The 21,685-nt window shown below is 40.3% G+C and overlaps 1 protein-coding gene across 1 annotated transcript; it reads right to left on the bottom strand.

Moving 5' to 3' along the window:
* Window positions 1–79: 79 nt before the first annotated feature.
* On the bottom strand, window positions 80–21,238 carry NAE1 (NEDD8 activating enzyme E1 subunit 1). The gene is made up of 21 exons (XM_019535888.1): window positions 21,153–21,238; window positions 18,637–18,740; window positions 18,491–18,551; window positions 17,506–17,536; window positions 14,970–15,041; window positions 14,573–14,652; window positions 13,848–13,957; window positions 13,324–13,433; window positions 10,120–10,182; window positions 9,260–9,323; window positions 7,701–7,792; window positions 6,771–6,830; window positions 6,545–6,678; window positions 5,381–5,456; window positions 4,963–5,002; window positions 4,179–4,265; window positions 2,268–2,360; window positions 1,708–1,822; window positions 1,575–1,624; window positions 232–349; window positions 80–138 (listed from the first exon to the last, which is right to left on the bottom strand). The coding sequence occupies exons 1-20, from the start codon at window positions 21,233–21,235 to the stop codon at window positions 240–242; spliced, it is 1,635 nt and encodes a 544-aa protein (XP_019391433.1). The 5' UTR covers window positions 21,236–21,238; the 3' UTR covers window positions 80–138; window positions 232–239.
* Window positions 21,239–21,685: the final 447 nt, after the last annotated feature.

Raw genomic sequence — 21,685 nt, 5'->3', positions numbered from 1 at the left:
CCGCCCCCAGGGCCCGGCGCGGCTGCGCGACGCTGCGATTGCGGCGGCGGCGAAGAAACGGCACGTCATCACATCGTAACGAGGACGAACGAGAACTTTTAATAGGCGCCAAGAAACAGAAGACTTCCCGGGTGGGCGTGGCCGGGGCGGAGGCCGAGGCCGAGGCCCAGGCCGGGCTGACGCCGCGGGGCGGGAAGCGGCGCAGCTGCGGGGAGGACGGAGCGGGCACCAGGGCGACTCTACAGCTGGAAGGTAGCGGAGGTCTGCGGCACCCCGCTGTAGATGTAGGTGTTATTGAAAATGACGAACTGTCCCGTAATCACCTTGATGACCTCTTGAGCAGCTGCTCCTGCGTGGGGGCAAAAACCAAGTTACCGGACCATTTGAAAAAGACAAACTAACCCCCCAAACACTTGGTGAACAGACCTGCCTCGGTTTAGATTCGAACAGAAATGGGATGGTTCAAAGTGTATTGTAGGAACTACAACAAGGAATTTGTCCCGAAAGAAACAAGAGTTTCTCAGTCCTCATCCCAGTACAAGACATCCTGAAGAAGCTCATTAGGTGCTTTCTTGAACTGGGGCCAAAAGTAGAAATATTACCTCAATTAAAAAGGATCAACATTTCTAAATTAATTCAAAGGAAGTAACCACATCTAGAGTGCCTGAGTGGGGGAAAAATTTTTATTTCAATCCACACACTTCAGTTTGTCCTTATCTAAGACATCCCATTTTCCTTTGGAGAGAGATTACAGTCCAGGCTTTGAGAACTAGGAAGTCAGTGAGACTGCCAAAAGATTTCACAACTCCAATTCCATAAGTAGGCTCCAAATCAGCTCCCAATTAGCTTCTCTGCATTTTCCCCTCTTTATTTTTAAAATTATCCCAGTTTATCCCCTCTAATATACATGAAACAAACTCTTAGGGGCATGTACTGTCTTTGTACATTTTGCTAAGCACCATAAAGATTCATGGAGATGACAGGTTTTAAAAGAGTAAAGAAGATGTTTACAGTTCATATAAACATTAATACCCAAATAGCTGATTATAGGAAATCAAACAATGAAGCTAAGTTTATAATAATAATACTTCAATTACCCTTAAAGGGGTTGCCCCTGACTATAAATAGCTCCTGCAGGTTTTTAAATAAAGGAACAGCCTCAGCCCCACCTGGCAAGTGCTTGTTAGAGAGGCATTTCAGACTTCCATAGAAAGCAGGTCTCCATTGATACTAGCATTAAACACTTGTCATATTTTACCATGCTGCTTTTTCATTTTTTAAGCTAGTCTTACATATCTATTTTTAAAAAATCTACAAGAATTTTTTTTTAATTTTTCCCTTATTTATTCATCAGAACACTTGCTAGATCAACTATTCCCATAAATTGTACAGGGAAGGGATGGGATAAGAGAAGGGGAAAGGGAGGACTTTACAGTATTGCAATCCAAACAATTTTAGACTACAGCCCATATTTGCTTTGTTTACTCTAAGTACGCCGAAAAAGGAATAATATTCGGACTCAAGTATTGTGTCACTGTTAACAGTACTGCACAGGTCTGCAGGATTAAACTTACCTCCAACAAATGCAGCAATAGTATGTGGTTCTGCAGCTCCATAGCGGCAGCTAAATAGCAAAAATAAATTAGTTAGCATTTTCAGGACAGTTTAATAAACACAGGAAAACACCAGTGGCCAGCCTGTACTTACAATTCGTGAACATAGTCATCCTTCACTGTTACAGACAGCCCATGTTCCTGAAGAAAACCACTGAGGCAAGATTTCAATTTCCCAATATCATCTTCCACTTGGTAATTATATACACCTAGGAAATAAAGTCTCTCTTTATACTGAACTGCAACACTATAGAAATGAAAGAATTTAATCATTTTAATTGTGTCATAGATACTTGTTATTGCAATAACTGATTTTTTTTAACCAAGTAACAAAAAGTAGTCATTAACTATGTTGAAGACACAGCCCTAACAACAATTACCTCTGATGAGGATCAGTCAACAGGCCAAATTATGTCATTTAAATCAGTCCTGAGCTGTTAGAACCATTAGAGTGATTTCAATTTAGAATTATCTTTTCAGATTCTGAGAAGAAATTACTCTTTGCAATATTGGCAAAATGAAGATACTATATAAAAATGGAAATTGGTCTGGTAAAAATACTGGCTTCCTATAGTTTATATGTACTATTATAAATTAGATTGTTGTAGGTCTTAAAGCAACTCATCTGCATCTAAAAGTGTAGTATGAGCTTACCTGGGTATCTACCATGTTGTTTATGAAATCTATCCACCGCACGGAGCATTAAATATAGCACAATCTCGCTGTCTGGGTTATCCATGTTGGAAACTAGAAATGGAAGTGAGGGAAAGGGAAGGAAAAAAGATTTAGTTTAGTTCAATGATGATGGGAATATTTCTCATTTGCTTTTTTTAATCAAGGTACTTTGCCACACCTTCCAAAACTAAATGGTCTCTCTCTCTCTCTTTTATCCTAATTGTTACCAGATGTGTCATTCTGACTCTGAATCCCAGGCTGAATGACAAAAACAATTAACATTCTATACCAATACATTTTTACATAAATTTTATTCACTGGAACTATTAACACATCCCAATTTAACAACAGCAGGTTGGCTGGGATATTTATCATATTTACTCCAATCGAAGACAATGCCCCCCCTCCCATGCAACATGGATTTAAGTACAAGGCTGGGGGGGACAGGCAGCTGCTGCAGCTCTAGCTTCAGTCCTGACCCAGGCTCAGGTCAGGTGCCACTTACCCTCAGTCACACCTCTGACTCCAACCCAGGATTTGGAGCACATGGTGACTCCAACCCCATCCAGCCAGGAAGGAGTGGCAGCAGTGATGGAAACCCTAGCCCCAGCTTCATCCTGGTCCTGGGGCTGAAGCTGTTGTTACTACAATCACTGCTGCCTGCCCAGGTGGGGGCTGGAGCCACCATCTGACCTGGCCTGGAACCGTGACTGAAGGTAAGCAGTTGTGGAAAGGGGAAGAGGGGGATTGAGAGCAGGAGGGAGGCAAGGTGCAGGGGAAGTGTGCAAGCATCACAGGAGAGAGCAAGTATGGAGAGATAGGAAGGCAAGTGCAGGGTGCAAGGTGCAGGGGCCAATTATTCCCCTGCTGCCTGCCCCTCCTCCCCCACTGCTTGCCCCCCTGCCATTGCTTCCTCCTGCAGTGGTGGGGCTACAAGTTTAAGACAATCCTTCAATAATTAGATTCTATATGTGGAAAATTATACCTAATTTATAAAGTTTCCGTGTGTAATTAATTATTGGGGGTGGGGAGGGTCTTTTTTAAATTCAGTCATCTTGGATTCAAATATGATACCTTAAGTCACAAAGTAAGTCTTACAGCATACGAAGAAAATTTTAGATATTTTTTGTGTTAGAAAATGTAGGGACTGTAGTTATGTAACAGAAGTCAGCTTTATACATAGCATAACAGGGATTCTAAGTTTAGAAAGGCTCACAAAGGGATTTAAGATGAAAAAAGTTCCTAAATTATAGAACATTACATAAAATGAAACAATTCAAGGAAATGCTTACATTGTTACATATTATTTACATTAGTTGACAAACACTAACAATCATGAGAAAAAAAGAATCCTTTTGGCCAAAATATTACTGGCTGCCTGAAAAGATGTTCATTAAATATTGTAGGTGGGTCTGTATTCCTTTCAACATTGTTGTATCCCTTTCAACATTTGCCTTGGAATTTTATTTTAACATAACTAAAAATATTAAGTAGTCATGCCTCATTTTATTAAATGATAACTTGCTATTTGTTTTATTCAGAAGTTAAACATATGACAAGTCTCAGTGGCCAACAAAAAGAGACAATTACTCTGTCTTTGTTCACATGGAAGCACTTCTTAGTTCCTGTGACAACTAATTAAGGCAGACAGGCAAAAACAGTTCAAAGAAAAAATCTAACTGACACGAACATTTTATGTATATTACTACCAACAAGAACATTTGCAAAGGACAGTTTAGGGACTATTAATTCTGTGGCTTATTTTTGAAATTCTAAAGGAAATTAAGTTTAACATCTAGATCAGGGATGCTCAACTTTTAGCCCAACAGTTTCTACTTTGTAAAGGTTCCATAGTGAAAGAATACTATGTACAAGTAAAAGAAACCTTACTAATTTCATCCTTGTTAAAAGTATTTAAGCCATATTCTTCAGATAGAGATCTACACCGCACTACTCGAAGAAATGCTGAATTGCTGCCTGAACAAAGAACACAGAAAAGAAATATTACAGCATTCACTACTATCTCATTTCTTTAGATATACATTTCAGAATATCTCTCATGTTACACAGAGGGAAAAAAAGTTGATTATTTACCTTTTTAAGCTGGAGCAGCATTTAGCAAACCTTGTGCATTTATTGTAGTGAAGCTGGGTACTCTTTTGCTCCCCTGCTTCAGATGCCACTTCCCCTTGCTGCCAGCAATCAGCAGCAGGGAAAGCAGCAGCTGAAATGTGTCGCGAGGGGGAATGGGATGGCTTAAATGTGGGGCGGGGATGCCAAATGCTGCCATGATTTGCATACAGCCCCTGCCCCTCCACTGGAACCACTACAGGTGTAGTATTTATTCATATACAAAATGAAAACAAATGTTGCCCAAATGACCGAATCCTGACCAATTCTTAATATTAACTTATGTACCAGTAGTTTAGTTTTTGGGGTATACGATATTCAATACATCTGCCTCCAACATCTTTCCACAGGCCCTAATTCTGGAAGACCCCTGCAACTTCCACTGAAGTTAACAGGACATGCAGCACTTCTCAGGAAGATATCATGTTGGCAATACTGTACATGAAACAGTGATAGAGCTACATTATTCAGAATTTAAAAACTTCCAGAAAATATCTGAACTTTCCCATTAAAGTGATGCAATACAAAATGCAAGAATACTTACAAAGCAATTTTAATTCCCTCTGTGTAACCGACTCTGGTGGCTAAGAAGAAACAAGAGTACGTTTGCTTCAGCATAAAACAATTGTTAGAGTATTCATATTTTAAGAAAATACATTGAAGTAGGTAATGATTCCTGTACAAAGAAAGAATTTTTTGAAGTTACGTTCAAGTGCCTTTTCACTGAATATTCATCATATGATATTATGATACAATGCTAACAATGACAAAAAACCCATACCATATGTATTTTGAAATCATAAGAACTTTAGTAACTTTCTCTAAGAGAGTGCAGTAGACAAGCCAGCTCCTCTTTTCCTTCATTTACTTCTTTCTTTATTCTGTACAGAGGATATAGATCAATTATGGTCTTTTTTATTAGAATGAAATGAATTTATGAAATTAATTTGATATAGAACTACCTTGCCCAGTGACTGTAACAACTTAGCAGCATGATTACCCACAGCAGTAACATCTTTCTTTGCTTTTTCCCGGTATCTGTAAAGTATAAGAAATAGTCTTAATAAATTAATTTAAATCTAAGAGATTTTTTGGGTTTTGTTTTGTTTTTTAAAGAGTCCAAAACTGAAGAACTCTTAAAGTTATCCTTTCCACTCTATGGTGAAAATATATTATTTTCAGATGCATGCAACATGGATATTTATCAGTTACCTTAGGAACAAATAAGTTCCTTAATTCCACCTACATTATATAATAATTCCATATGTTTAAAGTATGGTGACACAGGTGTGTATCAAACTACAAATTCTATTCTGCAACTAACATTCACAGTTCAACAGTCTTCACAGATACATGCAACCATTTTTCTGCCAAAGGCTATCTTCAGAAAGCTGTGAAAAGCCAATCAAAGGTCCCCAACAGTGCACAACTCTTTCTGGAGCAGGGAGTGGGGGGTTGGCAACTGAAGCCCAGAAATTCTGAGAGAAGCACGTGGGCTAGAGAGGTGATACTATTTCAATATGAGCCTGCTTCTCTATGAAGAAGAGGGTATTTTACTGCTGAGCCAAATAATTTCAGAAAGGATAGTATGAAGAATCTGAACCAAACCCAAGAACTCACTGGGTCCTGAGGTCACTAATGGAGCTTGTGTTCAGTTGTTTCCTTGAGATCTGTAAAACACTAAGTGCTGTTTAAGAATTCCACTGCTAAATCTGTCTACTTACTTGATTGCCACACTGAGAGAATTCATTAGAAAACAAGTTTTTGCAATGAGATGGATGTAAGAGGTTTTGGGGGTAAGAACAGTTTATGTCCAAAGAAGGGGCTCTGGACAGCTGAAGCACAGATCAGGGTCTAAACAGCTAGACTGTGCAATCCCACTGCCCAAGAAAGATATCAGAGATTATGTGCATCTAGGAGCATACCAGACCGACCCAGAGCTAGGATCCTATCAAAACAGACCAGGAGCTATTCAGAAAGCAACACATGGCCAGGCTGTAAAGCTATCTACAGTCAAGAGAAAAAAAAGGGCTTTGAGAATTTGGCCAAGAATGTGAAGTCTTAAAGAACTGCCCTTCCATTGCTGTAAAAATGACAGTTTTCAAAGCAGAAGCATGAATACTTACACATTTTGCAATTTGATAAATTTACTAGAATCTGCTATCATATCAGGAATAGTGCCCCGAACAGGTAGAGTTCCTTGCCCCTCATTTGCCACAAATTCTTTTACAGCTCGGGTTAAAATCCAAAAGTTTGGTGACTGGAAATGTACAAAGGACAGAGGTTCATTTTTTTTTTTATACGCAAAAGAATAACTTATAAAAATTTAAGAATCTTGATCTTACTCGTTACCTGCTCTGTGAGATTGATACAATTTTCATCATTAAAAATTTCTTCAATACACCTTGGAATCTACAAGAAAAAATATTTCTGTATTTATCCACATTTCTATTTCAAGAGTTATCCCATCCATAATTATGAAGGGGATACAATATCCACATTACTTTAGACCTTCTGGACAAGAGTAATTTATTCTGAACTTCCAAAAATATTTTGGAGCTTTTCAGGAACAGAAGCAGCAGCATTAACTTTCTCTAATTAAAAATGAATCCAAAACTGGATATTTAGAAAACAAATATTTGTGGCTATATCAAATGCTAAGCTACACTATGTTTACAAATTCAACACAATTTTAAAAAATAAAAGAAATTTAGTGCTTTCAGTTTGCAAAAGGAAATTTATGATTTGTTTGCTTGTAACAGCAGCAGACTGAAAACGCTATGACCCCAGAAGAAGCTCCCTTCCATTCATATGAAGAACACGAGCAGTTTGGCAAAATTGCTCCTATTAAGCATAGTTTGGACAGATATGTTGAATGAGTTTCTCAGTCAAGAGCTACCAATTTGTCATAACTGGACCTGCACTACTCTACAACACAGACTGGTAGCCCTGCTGTACTGTTCTAAAAATGTTTTTGGGTTTATATTATAGAAATAAGAAATGAGTGTAGTGGACTGTAGTCCATACTAACTGTACACTAAACTAGTCAGATTTTTCAAAAGTGGCAGAAAGCCACCACTACTTAATCTTTAATTTCTTTAGCTATGTCTTAGAATTGAAGATGGTACAATTTTCATCATATCTAAGTGCATGTGTGGTAATTCCACCAGGGAATTCTTTTCTTACAGGTACATAATGCATTTGGGGGAAAAAACAAAACAATACAGTTAACGCATCATATTTTCTTAGTATATTTTAATGGATTTGAAAAGCTATTTTTACCTTTGTAGTATTTAGTGCTGCATTCACATTTTTCATAGCTTCTTCAAAGTTCTCTTCATCTTCTGGGATCCCATTTTCATTCTTTAAAATAGCTTTTTCAAAGAGTAATATTTTAATGCAAAGTCCTTCCTCTATCAATATTCCTAGGGTCATGTCTGAATAACTGATTAGGCTTTGCTTTCTGAGCTTCTGGTATATAACGTTATGCTGGAACTGTGATCACAAACTACATGAGCCGTTATGAACTTTTAATGTGAGGGGTCATATGCATAAGTATTTTGCTAAGGTATCAGATATGCCTTAATATTTCAGGACAGAAAATTTAATAAGTGTACAGCTTTTTGCTACGAGCATTCATAAACTGAATACCAGAGCTTGTCCATGATATAGGAAAAATAGAGAGGGAAGCTATAGTTATACAAATGCCAAAAACAAATCTTGAAATAAAGATCTGTCCAGTGGCTTAATCAATACATTTTGATGTAGATAAATAAGACTGATCCTCCTTCTAAACAGACTGCTTCTGTATGAATAACACAAGAATACTGATACACACACACACACTCACACTCTCTCTCTCTCTCTCTAAAACAACCTGAACAAAATGAAACAGACTCAGACACAATACAACATTTGAACATTACAGGAATTAAGTAATCGCTGTTTCAACAGTAATTTTATTATCGTTACACTCCAATATATCTGATGAAGAGATGTAGATTGCAGCAAAAGAAAAGTCAGCATAACCACTGCACTTGAGTTCTATAAAGAAGCCAATTTTTAATGCTTTGGAATATCTTCCATTAATGTATTCATAAAAGAACAAATCAATCTTTTCATACAAGAAACTAATTCCAAAAATGCCATTTTGAAACACCACAGCCTCATTCTGATAGTAGATTTAAGTGCTATATTTTTAAAAGATACAGTTCTAGTATTAGAATTTGCAAAAGGTGCCTACCAAGTTTGATAGCTCTAAACAATGAAGTCCTCTACTCAGAGTAATTACAAAACATCCAGTGGCTATGAGAACACCTTGTACAACCTCATTCTGACCTCCTATGGCAGCATTGCCTTCAGGATTTAAAACCAACAGGCATGCAATCATTCATTTTCTATTCCCATTCAATCCTTGAACTTTCAGGTGCGGATCTTTGAAAGGGAGTCCACCTTACTTCTGCTTAATCACTCAGGCAAGAGACACAAAAGGTATGCCAAATTCATACCAGCCTTAGTTCCAGTACCAAAAGCCACCCACTTCTTTATTTCATCAAATTTTTAAACTTATGCACCAACATTTTCTTAAATATTTTTCCTTTTTTTTCCTCTGACAAGAACACTAAGGACAAGTGTTGACAGGTGGCATCATAAGCATACTCAAGATCTTAAAACCCATGCATGTAAGATAGTTGCATCATACTAAGGATGTCCTGTATACTTAGTTATAAGGACACAAATCAACATGGACATAGCTTAAATTTATTCCTTAAGCCACAGCAGTAAGTTTTACCTTGTGCATTGTCTTTTTATACTGACAAATCTCCCACAAAATGCATTACCTTGTCTAATCATCTGCCTGAAAGCTTCCTTTTCTTTGTAACTCCTAGGTAACTGATCACTTTTCTAAATGTAGAGAAAGAAAAACAGATCTATTTTTCCATCCGAATAAAAACAAACACACCTGTCACATTGCTACAGTCTAGGTTGTCTGTATCAAAGTTAATAGTTTGTTTCAGTAATTAATTCAGGAAACAGTATGATAAAAGCAAACAGTTTTGTAGCAGTTAAAACCATTTGACCCCTCCTCCCTCACAAAAAAAAGCGTCAAGTGTTTTCATCAATCATCCACCCCCAGTAGACTAAAATCACAGGAAAGTTTCCTTTCCATGATGCAGTAGCTAGGTAAAACACCAGACACGCAAATAAAAATGTGGCAATCACGACTACAGATGACCCAGGAGGGAGTTGGGATGACTATCAAAACTATCAGACATCTCCCTGCAAGCACAGAGCTTGACTGGCCAGTGTGGAGAAGCCTGAACTGCCTCCACACTGAGGCTGGTAAGACTAAAGTTAACATGCAACTGTGTGCATACTCTAACGACACAAACACTGTGTGTATATATGAAAGAAGCTTTCAGACTACAGGATACCTACTGGCCTCCCACATATGGGGTAACCAAGCTCTGACAAGGACCTTGTAAGGCCTGTTTTGGACTCAAGTTTAAATACAGGTATAAGGCTGCAGTTTGAGCAACAGAATGTGCCTGCTTTGGATTCAAAATTAAACACGGCTTTAGGACACAAGAAAATGATCAATCACTCAATATTTTTTGCTACCAAACCAGCTTGGATAAAATACGCTTGATAAAAACCCACATGACACACACACACTTTGAATGAGATATTATCAACATACCTCACTGTACCATTTTGCTAAGTACTTTGCCACAATCACAATCCATGGAGTGTGGCTATGGTCCTGCAAATGAAAACAGAAAAAAAAAAATTTTTAATTAAGCATTTCAAAAAAATAGAAAATGTGTAGGTTATTTCCTGCTTTCAAAAGTAAAATATTATATTGACATACAGTAAGTCATGGCAAAGCAATCGTTCTCACCGTTTTCAGACTCAAGGCCCCATTTGGAGAATGCTATCTCTTAGCTTTTGTTTGTTTCTTGACTACCAAAGCTAACAGCAATTCCTCTGTTGCACGGAACTCAGAAAGACCATGACAGGTCGAATGTTTTTGACCATGGGGATTCCCTATTTGACACCTATGGGTCTATCTTATGGCCCATGTGCAAGCACTTGCACAATTAACAGTACTAATATTGCTTGGCACCCCACCACAGTCTTACAGCAACCTGACTGATAATCACTACTCTCAGCATAGCACATCTGCAATTCAACTAACCTGGACTGGCTTTGGATCACAACTACAATTAAGCCACATATGATAAGCTTATTTGGCAACCAGGGAAGGAGGCAATGTGGCTAGTAGTCAGCTAATTCTGAAAACCCATTAGCTAGCTCCTGGGCGGTAGCAGAAACCACTGCTTCAGCAGAGGTGAAGTAAATGAAGGAATAGGTTCTGGCTGTACAGGGAACTTTGAGTGTGGAGGTGCTCAATAGTCTGCTGGGGGAACTCCATACTGTGGAGCAGAGTCCACTTAATCTACAGTAAAGATGCCTTAAGTAGCTCTTTGATTAATTACTTCTGTCTGGACTCTGAATAACAATATACCTTGCATAATTAGGTACCAACAGGGAGGTATATGCACAGCTCGAAAATTAAATCATAGGCATGTTTAACTCATTTTAAGCAGTGTTTTAATATAGAAAGCAACAGGATTAAGCAAATGGTTTGTGCAATTTAATTGGATTTAAATGTCTGCCCACATTACCCTGGGCATCCCAGCTGGCTTATGCAGTACAACAATACAAGGTACAATTCCAATTCTTTTACCACAAAAGCTTGGTAGATCTACATTTCCCATGGATTCTTCTCCTTTGTAGGACTTAGTCACACATGAACACCTTCACTACTTTTGTTCAGATATACAGCTTCCCAGTTCATTTAAAAATACCTCTATTAGATTAAAAAACAGAAAATAGTGATGGTCCGAAGAAGTGCTAATTAGTTTATAATCTGTATGGCAGAAAACAAGTTGCATAATTATTATACTGTGTATGGATTCAATGACTAATTTGTTTCAAGCCCTCTTGGATCCAACAGATTAATAGCATCACCAGGGTAGTGACTGAATGCCCTGCTTTGATGGAGCTTTCCTTCTTTCTACCTTTTTCTTCCCTTCTGGTATTAAAAAAAGGGCACATACCCTACTCTGTGATACTGCAACTCTACCTGTGCTATCTTAGGAAAGTAAAACCAGTGCCAAACCTGTTTAAGCAGCATGAAATTTATTTACACGTCCAAAAGGAGAAGACCCAAGTCTTCCATACTAATATTTAGTTTTCTTCCCTCGTTTACACCTTAAAATGCATGGACTTATTTTCTGTCACAATTCTGTTAGTATTCACCTGTGCTATAAAGAAAAATTGTGATTCAGTTTGGGTATTTCAGCTATAATTTTTGGCTTTGATTCTGTACTACTTTAATGAATATTGAAATTCTGCCCAAAGAGAGTAGGCTAAGTAATCTATCAGGCAATAAATCACCACCATGCTCTCAAAATAAAACTATGTATTTTGAATTGCCCAATAAAATATAAAATATATTAATATAAAATATAAAAATATTAATATAAAATATAAAATATCTACCCGAGCAGGAAAAATACATAGATCAAGCTTCCATCCAAAATTAGTAAAGTACCTGCTAAATAACCTTATGGGCAGGAAACACTCTCAGAGCTCTAAGATGGCTAATGCTTATCAGTGTAGAAACTACAAAACGAGTGAGAATGCTTAGTCACATCCTACACTACGTATGAAATCAGGAGGGCCAAAATCGTGTTTCAAGCTGCAATCTATTGTTGAAGAATATGCAAGTGATCAGTTGACTTTACTTGGCTTGAGAACATATTTTTAATTGGATTAACTGCTTGCTCTCCTCAATGCTAAGGAGTTATTTATGTAAGGTTTTGTTTGTAAATCTGGGATTTGTTTTTTGAGTGCTCCAAACAATTGCCCTCAGAAGCTCTTTTTACTTTTCTTCATGGAGGGATTCAAAGGACCAAACCACTAGCAATGGCAAAGCAGCACAGGTCAAGAAGAGGGGGATGTCTTGAAATTTCATCTGTACACTCTTGTAATCCTTGGTTTTATGCATGCCATTCCATTTTCATTATGCTACGTTACATTTTGGGCTACAAAGCCCACACCAGGCATAAACACAGCCAAAACTGACTTAACACAGGATACCCAGGGCTACCCTTTTTCCTCCTCCAGTCAGAGAAAGGATGAACAGCACATCTGCTATCCAGGTTCTGTGACCAATTACAATGTTGCTTTAGGTAGTAGGATAACTACGGTGAAAGGAGAGGGACACCAACTTAGAGGGCGCACCAGTTAAGCCCCCTGGCCCCTAAGGAGTCTGTCCCATGGCTGGTACAGGGACAAGCAGGTGCTGCGCTATGTCGAGCAGTGTGCCCAGAGGGGTGGAGGGTGGAATGAGCCTTTCTACCCCTTCCCCAGTCCAGGTTTTGCCATGAAAGGCACAGCCCCAAACAGGGTACCAGGAGCTTGCACCACTACCTGTGGCTCAGTGGCAGCAGCCCCAGCTCATTTTGCCAGGGGTCAAGTGACAGCAATAGCAGTTACTGCTCAAGTAAGGAGAGCATGGGCAGGTAAGACTTCTTCCCCTAACCTGCTACACCCCCAACCAAGTAACTGAAAAAGCTTGTTACACCTCTGGTTTCAGTTAGACTTCACAGCTCCCTTCAGCATAAAGTCTTACACTAAAGGACCTGGCCCAAATGGCATATCTTAAATCTCATAAAAAAGTGGCTTCCTTTCTATGCAAAATGATGTTGCAATACCCAAACACTGTTCAAACACAGTACTGTGTCTAGTAAGAGGAAGAATTCACACACGCAATTACTTGCAAAACAGGGCCTGTCTTCGCATGCAAAGTAGAGAATGTAAATCTCATGCCAACCTTTTTTTCCATATGATCCAAGTCATATGTTTGAATATGTTCTCTCAGCTCTGGAAATGGACTGTCCAGTCTCAGATCTTCTAATGCGTTGTCAGGGTGAGATTCTACGACTGTAAAGAAGTAACAAGGTATGTTATTTTACATAAAAGCAAAATAATAAGTTCTCAAGATTTCAAAATGAAGGAAAAAATGTTCAATGTAGTGCTTAATTATGACTCCCATTAACAATTCTTCTCCTAATGGGAATTATGCGTCATCATAAAATGTACTGCATAATGTAAGGCAATCTAACAGTAGACAAAAATCTCCTATTTTATAAAGGAGTCAGATTATCAAGATGTTGCATGCAGTTCCCAGTGTAATATGTCCACTGCTGAAACTCCAACTGCAACTACGAGGGATTTTAACAAAGGAAACAATACTTCATATATGCAAACAGCTCAACTAACACTTGTACGTGACTGCTTTCATTTCTTACAAGAAATCCACCTTATTCTGGATGTTCTTTAATATTGATGCATTACCTGGATGTTCTTTAATAATGATTCTCATGTAGCCAACCAATCCATAAGTCCTACAGACTAACAGAGGGATGTTACAGTTCCAGAGAAGTTCAGCTAAACGTAGCAATGTACTGGAAAAGGAAATACAATTGGTTTCTTAAAATATGGTGTTGATAATACATATCCAACTGTAAGAGTTAATTAAAAAAGGTTCCTGCAAGAAGGAAGTATTATACAATGGTATTATTACGATCATCTTATAAGTATGTCAGAGAAACTTTAACTGCCATCCTAAAAAATACATTCCCTTAATTTGCATCCATTGGTTCATTAATGTTGAATTAATTTCTATAGCTCAGATTTTTGATGTCAGTCTTAAAAACACATTGATACAAATAAGATGGTACAACAATGAAACAAACAAACAAAAAATGATTATATAAATCCATGTTTAAAGACAAATGCAACTCCTATAAAAGGTATTCCTGACAAAGCTTAGAAGCCATATGTAACATATGACATCTCGTAGATGTCAAATAAGATGTAAAAAATGCCAGAGCTGTGCCGAAAGAACTCTTAACTAGAAAAAAAGTACTGCATATTTAAATGCCTATGCAAACAGCTCTTACATGTTGCACAACAGCAAAAGGCAAAATTGCTTCACATAACTCAAGTTCTCACAATACGGCTGAAAAAGCTCGCAGCTTTAAAATCAAAGGATGAAAATTTTATATACAATTATTTACCTTTCTGGTAGTTGGGTTGCAACCACCAAGTTAAACCGACAGAAAAAGGACGGATCATTATCTAAAAGTTTTTCTGGGCTCTAAAAAAAGTACAAAATAATTCAAAGATTGAAGCATACAGTAATAATTTTCGGAAAAAACAGAACATGTCAAAAGCTAAAATTGTATTCTATATGAGTTTTGCATTTAAAATACTAATTTCTGAATACTCACTGTCATTAAATTACAAAGGTTATTTAAACACACGAAACTGATCTGAGATTTCATTTCAGATCTATTACCATGAAAATATTTACATTTAAAAAATAAATACAGATAAATGTGTAACTAATGATTCATTTATATATTTGCTACACTCTAAAAAACCAGAATGCAGCAACAATTTGAGAACACAAACCTCCTCCACAAAATTTCCAGAGACTTCATTATTTAATTCTTGTAAGAGCTCTGTGGCACTCTGGGCTCGATTCTGTTTTAAAACAATTAAAGCATTTTTAAGCCTGTTGAAATGTATCTACAATTTACAAGTTAATATTATCTTTTACATATTTGTAAAATAGCATATATACTACTAATACAGTAAGTACATTATGTTAAAAAATTTCATTTAACTATCTGAACACTCATTCACTCACTGCTCACCATAGCAGGATTTTGCTTAACTTATACTGTGCTTTACTAAAAAAAAGTCAGTTAAAAATATGCAATGCTTACTTTTAATTTTAAAAACAGCAGGCACATCTACACATGCAGTTTATCTGGCCTAAATTGAGTCTGGTATAAACTACACTGGAGTAAGCACTTTCGGGCATGTGTCTATACGTGCAGGGATCAGGAAGCAGATTTGCTGCTCTTTGCACCATTTTCTGCAGCCTGGCAATGAGCCCCTGCTGCCACTGGGGGTAGCTCTAGGCTCTCCCTATGTGCTAGCTCAAGGGCTAACAGGGAGCACCAGTCAGGAGACAAATATCCCCTTGCCCTAGCAGCAGGAAGCTCCTGGCCCTGGCTTCCTGATCAGAGGCAGGTGTCTTAGAGCTGTAGGGGAAGGACAGGTCTCAGCCACCTGCCCTGATCCACCAGTGCAGCAGCTGGCAGCTAGAACAGTTGCAGAGCTGGTGCTGGGAGCTCCCTGCTAGCAAGGGCAGAAGAGTCTGTTCCTTGCCCAGCTCCACAACTGCAGAGCTGAGCGGGGAACAAGCTCCCTAGCTCTTCATGCTTGCAGAGCTGGACAGGGAACAGGCTTCCCTGCCCTCACCAGCAGGGAGCTCCCAGCACCAGCTCCACAACCACTGGGCCAGTGCTGGGAAATCCTTATCTCCCATTGCTGGCTCTGCAACTGCACGGCTGGTGCAGGCAGATGAGGGTCTCTCAGTCCCATCCCCATCTCATGCTCCCCAATCATGACGGAGGAGCAGGGGATGGAAGATAAGGATCTTCCAGCTCCCACTCCCTGATCCCAATCTCAGACTGGGGGACTTGGAGCTCCCTGCTGTCATGGCAGGGGGACATAATTGCTGCCCAGGCTCCTGTGGCAGAGCCCACCCCAGCATGAAGTAGCTCCCAGGGACAGGAAGTTATCTTCCATCCCCTGGCCAACAGCTGACTGGGAGCAGATAGTGCTCCAGGTCAGGCATCTACACAAGCACTACTGCGCCGTTACTAAGCTTGAGTAAATTTACTATTTGTATTTGCAGGTAGCAAATTTACTTGGGATTAGGGAGGTTTATTGCATAATAAGGATATGCACATGTGAACATGTTTGTTCAAAGTAAACTATAATGGGCAGTTACATGTCCCATGTATGTTGGAAACTAAGTTCTAGATGCAAGTTGCTTAAGCACTATACAAGCTAAAAGCTAAGCAAGCTGTAATGAAAGTAACAGTACTACTAAAACTACTGCTAGGATTCTGAAGATGGAGAGCATGAGGATAAACAACAAAAGTTAAGTGGATGGGACCTGGGGTGAAGAGAAAGGGTAAACAACAGCAGTTACTAATAGAAGGATAATAATCATCCACAGGGCCTAATTATTTTGTCTTCACCATTGTTAGAATCCATTGTTTCACCAACAATCAAGAATGATATTTCTTTTAATTACTCTAAATGATAAGTCATTTTAAGGTAATGCCACAAAGCTAACTACAGCAAAAAATCTGAAATTAAAGGGATATTTTTACCAAACTGTTCCTCTGACAAGGTAAAAGGAACAGGGATGAAAAAAGTAAACAGAAGAGAATATAGCTATTTTCAGGATATTTTTTTAAGCAGCTCTTGAAAATGCACCCCAACCTTCTCCATCCAAAGCCACGCCATGGCTTCTCTTCTCTTCCTCCCCAATTTAGGTCATAGTGTCTTTCCAATACATGGGCTTCCTTGTGGGCTTCTAGTCACCAACTTTAAAACTTAACATGGCCAAAACTCATCTTTTCTCTCATTTATTCCCCTGAACCTCTAACATTCTCACTTTTTAGTAAGGAAGAAATGAAGTTTTACATACAAATAGCTGTAAAACTCTATTCATCACCTCTAAGATATCAGGAGTATACCAAACTCATCTGGCTCTGGGGCTCAGGGCTGGTCTATAGGCTGCATCAGGCCCAGAGACTGACTCCGTGTACTGGATCTAGTGCACATGCTGGCCCCAACCCCACTGCCACATGCAATATGCACCCCTAGACCAGGCCTGTGTGGACCACATGCCCTGGAATGGCCAGGAATGCCTGCTGACTCTATCCCTGCATGTAGTAGGCACCAGATAGTGTATGGGACAGAGGCTGGGGAATGCTGCATGCAATGTAAGAGCTGATCTAAAACCCACAAGCAGCACTGTGGGCCAAATGACAGGGCTCTGTGGGCCAGAGTCAGCTTGCAGGCCATATCTTTAACAATGCTAGCTCTTTACACTTACAAATGAGATTTAGTATTGCCTTACCTGGCCAATATGGCTTTTTTGTAAAAAGAAGCTGAGAAAGGAAGCAACAGAAAAAGACAAAAAAGCTTTAGTTTTATGATCATACTATTAAGTTTCCCTGTAACACAAAACACATAGTTGTGCTTCATAAAATGACAAAATAAGTTCTTAAATATCAAACTCCCTCAATTATGATTTTAGCATCTTCATGTGACTACTTTAAAACAACTCTTTCGGACCTATATTATCAGATTTCTAAAGACACTTCATCCCAGTCACTATAGTTCCAATAAATTTTACCTCCCTTTGCCAATAAGGAACTTGTTACAGATTTAGGCCCTGAATAACTATGGCCCTATTTCTATCTCCCACAGCTCAGGGAGCACAACTGAGCTGTGTGGGCTTATGGTTCTAATTCTCCCTCTGCCTTGCGCTAGTGCCTGGATTTTATACATATGCAGTGTAAGAAGTTTCATTCCAATATAACACTGTTTTATTGAAGTGGGGTTTTTTTCCCCTAAATGCATCCCTCTCTCAGGAGACATGCAAGCACAGCTATAGAAAAACTCTTCCCTTGGTAAGTGACAGTAATTTATTTTGGCAATAAAACAATTTTTGCTATTAAAACAAACTGTTTAGCTGCATCAAAGTCAGGTGAACCTTGGCTAAGTCACAGTAGTAGAGCAAGAGATTCACCACACTTATTTGGATTTTTTTTTTAACTATTGTTTTCTCAACCATGAAGAAATGAGTATTAAATACTAATTCAATTTCAAATAATCCATTTAAAAACAGAGCAATTAAGAAACTGCTAAGTAAACACCTAAGATACTATGAGGAATAAAGTAAATATGTAAAAAATATAGAAGAAACATGATTCTGGAACATGATTGTCTGGAACATGATTCTGAACCTCTGAGCCGATACAGAAAATGAACAATTAATGCTTTTAAACTGTAGACATTAAACCCAATCACCAACAAGTTTGTATAGAAAACAAACATACTTATTTCCAACATCTTCTCCAGTGACTTCATTCCCATCAACGATTGTAAATGAACCGATACCTTAAAAATAACAATACAAATAATTAAAAGTAAATTTCCTAATAAAAAACCTTATTAAAATAACCTTAGAATCAGGTTTATTTACCTGGTAGCACTAAATTTTTGAGGATTTCAGTTCCTGTGGCTGTTGCATGGATCACACAAACATGAGCAGATTCTAAAGCCTCTTGTCCATGGTCACCCCACAGCCTATAAAACAAGCAGCACAAAATCACTGAGAGAAAAGTTAAGATGGTAGACACCATCTGACAAGTAGTGGAAATCTTCAGTCATACTCCCTATGGTCCAGCATGCCAGTTTTCTGTTCATACAAGCAGACTGAGTCAGAAAGTTTGTCAAAAGCTTTCATCAGAAAAAGCTAACTTGATTGAACAGAAGCTTCTCACAAAAGATAATGTTCTATGAAATTTTGGTTTGAGAAAATATTTTTTATTCTTTTTATCTTGTTTTTATTTTTCATTAAACCACCAATAGTGCATAATATCTGAAGCATCATTTCAGAATTCTGGCACAAAAATAAAGCTTAGGGAATTCTATTTCCTGTGAAGAAAACTTTAGAGGTGTTTTGTTTTACTAATTTGAAATGGACTCAAACTTCACAGTGCTGAAATTTACAGCAACCCAGGATTTCTCAGTTTAAGCCAGTGGATCTCAAAACAGCATTTACACCGAAAGAGTGCTTAGCACAGGGATTCTCAACCTTTTCCAATTCAAGGTGTTCATCGCAAGGCCAGAGGCACCCCCGAGAAGACACCGGCTCTTCAATTATATTTCTTTGACTCCAGACAAATACAACAATTTTTCTGTAGCAGAGTTAAACACAATAAGGTGAAACGAAATCCAAAAGTATTAAAAATAATGCAACTGAATCCCATTAGGCAGAAGGACTCCGCGGGAAGAGAAGAATCCAGGGATGAATACCTTGCTGGGGTCATTTGACCCCAGTACTCTTTCCTGCCATGGCAGGGGGTTGGACTAGATGATCTACTCAGGTCCCTTCCGACCCTAGAAACCATGAAACTTCTCTGTGGACGGCATTCTCATTGTAAAGTCCAAACGGAGGAGGCATGGCTGTCACACGCTGCCTGCCATATGCTCTGGGTGTTGGGCACCATCCTGCACGCTTCTCAGCCTTTTCAAAACACAGCATAAATCAGTTTACAATGGAGCAGCACACCTCAGCTTTTCATACAGGAGGAAAACGCCAGCTCCTCCTTGTCACTGCTGTTTTGGAGCAAGGTGGGACATTATTTCAGCAGGCCACTTAACGAATTTTAGCGAGCAGTCGTGGGCTGCACACAATCGTTCAGAGGGTATCATTTTAACAAATTACAGATAATCAATCATATACTAAAAACAAATATCTACTATAACATTTTAATTTTATGCCAAATATTCTTTTTTGTCCTGATTTCTGCGTTTTTTGAGTAATGTATACAGAGGCGATAGTTACAAAATAAAGTTACACTTGTATATTATGTGGAGGTAGGGTGAGAGGTGCATGTGAGGCAGGGGTGTAGGGAGTGGGAAGGCACACGTGGGGGGGGCTTGCTGGGTGCTAGCTCCCAGGAGCTGGCCAGAGGTGCAGGGAGGGAAGGAGGTGGGTCGGGGGCACCAGCATAGTTTGCCCAGGTGGTGTGGTGTAGTTGCATGCCTGCCCCATCCAGCCTACGGCTGCCCCGTAGCACTCTGCACAGGGCTGAGCCCTGCCCACTCCTGCCCAGGGCAGCTCATGTTGTACTCCTACTTGCACCTGCACCTCCTGCAGCCACCCGGGCACTGCTTGCCTCCCCTTGCCTCCAATGGCTCTTCCTTCTCCTGCCCATCACATCGCTCCAAGCAGCAAGCAGCATGGGGACATGATGGTGGCTGTGGAGATCCACACCAGGCTCCACACGCTCAGCCAAGTTGGGCGGAAAGCTGCAACCTGGCAGCTCCTGCTCCAGGACACTTTCCACCCACTCCACCCACCTGGCGTGATGAGCAGCACCCATAGGCAGCCAAGTGGGTGGAAGGCAGCCCCGCCAGCACGCTGCGCCCCAGCTGGGGCAGTGCCATCAGTGGGCATGGGGCAGGTGGAAGCCCCCTGTGGAGGGCTGATACAAGCCCCTGGCAGGCTGGACCCAGCCCGTGGGCTGTATTTTGCCCACCCTGCTCCAGAAAACAGCAGGCCAGCGTTGCCAGGTGTACAACAATCATCGCATCGTTACGGTAATTTCAACCCTGGCGCAACGTACGGCCAACAACAGTAGAAGGACTCAAAACCTAGTCACTTTTTCGGCAGCTCATTGAACCCGCAAAGCCCAAGTCGCTCCCGGGGAGTCTGAGCCCATTTTCGGATGCATGCCTCAAAAAAGAAACAAACGCTTCAATTTGGGAGCCCCACCCAGTCCCCCACTCCTCCCCACCCCGGGGAGTTCCAGCGAGCCACATTAAGTCATGGAAAACACCAATTTCCACGCTTTTTGCATATTTTTCAGCGCACGAAATTTTTTTCAGCTTCCACGAAGATCACGTCGTCTTTAAACCCTGGCAGCGGGGAGGCGGAAGGCCGCTCACCCCCGGGCTCCCCGCGCCAAACCCCGCAGCCCGGCCCCGCACCTGAGCTGCCGATCATAGCGCTGCTCCTTGAGACTGCCGCGGCCCTGCTGCGCCATGGTGCGGGGTCGGAGGCAGCTGCGCATGCGCGGCCGCCACAAGGCATGCGCAGTAGCGCCGGGAGCGGGCCAATGGGCCGTGGGGGCGGGTCGGAGCGGCACGGTCGGTTGGCGTCCTTGGCGCTGGGCGTGCCGGAGACTGCTTGCCTGGTTGATGGGGCTGAACCGCTGCGGTTTCAACCCACTTCTTGCCACGCGTGTTTGCATATTGTACTTAACCCATCCACGCACGGCGTTCACCCGTTGCACAGTGCAATGCAGAGTGCGCGTGATTGCGAGTCAAAAAGTCAGCACTGGGAGGAGAGGCAGAGCAGGGGCGGGCGCCTCCCCCCGGCGACAGGCTGAGGCGCTGCCCCAGGTGGGTGGGGCCTGGGCACTGGGCAGCCGCCCCCTTCATTTGGACTTCAAAAACGGGAAAAGTTCCCGCGTTGGGGCTTAAAAACCCACGGGATGGGAATGGGAGGCTCCTCCCTGGCT

Source organism: Crocodylus porosus, unplaced genomic scaffold, assembly GCF_001723895.1.
Source record: "Crocodylus porosus isolate Cpor-Errol unplaced genomic scaffold, CroPor_comp1, whole genome shotgun sequence".
NCBI classification, from domain to species: Eukaryota; Metazoa; Chordata; order Crocodylia; family Crocodylidae; genus Crocodylus; species Crocodylus porosus.
This window is presented reverse-complemented; position numbering and strand designations above follow the sequence as displayed.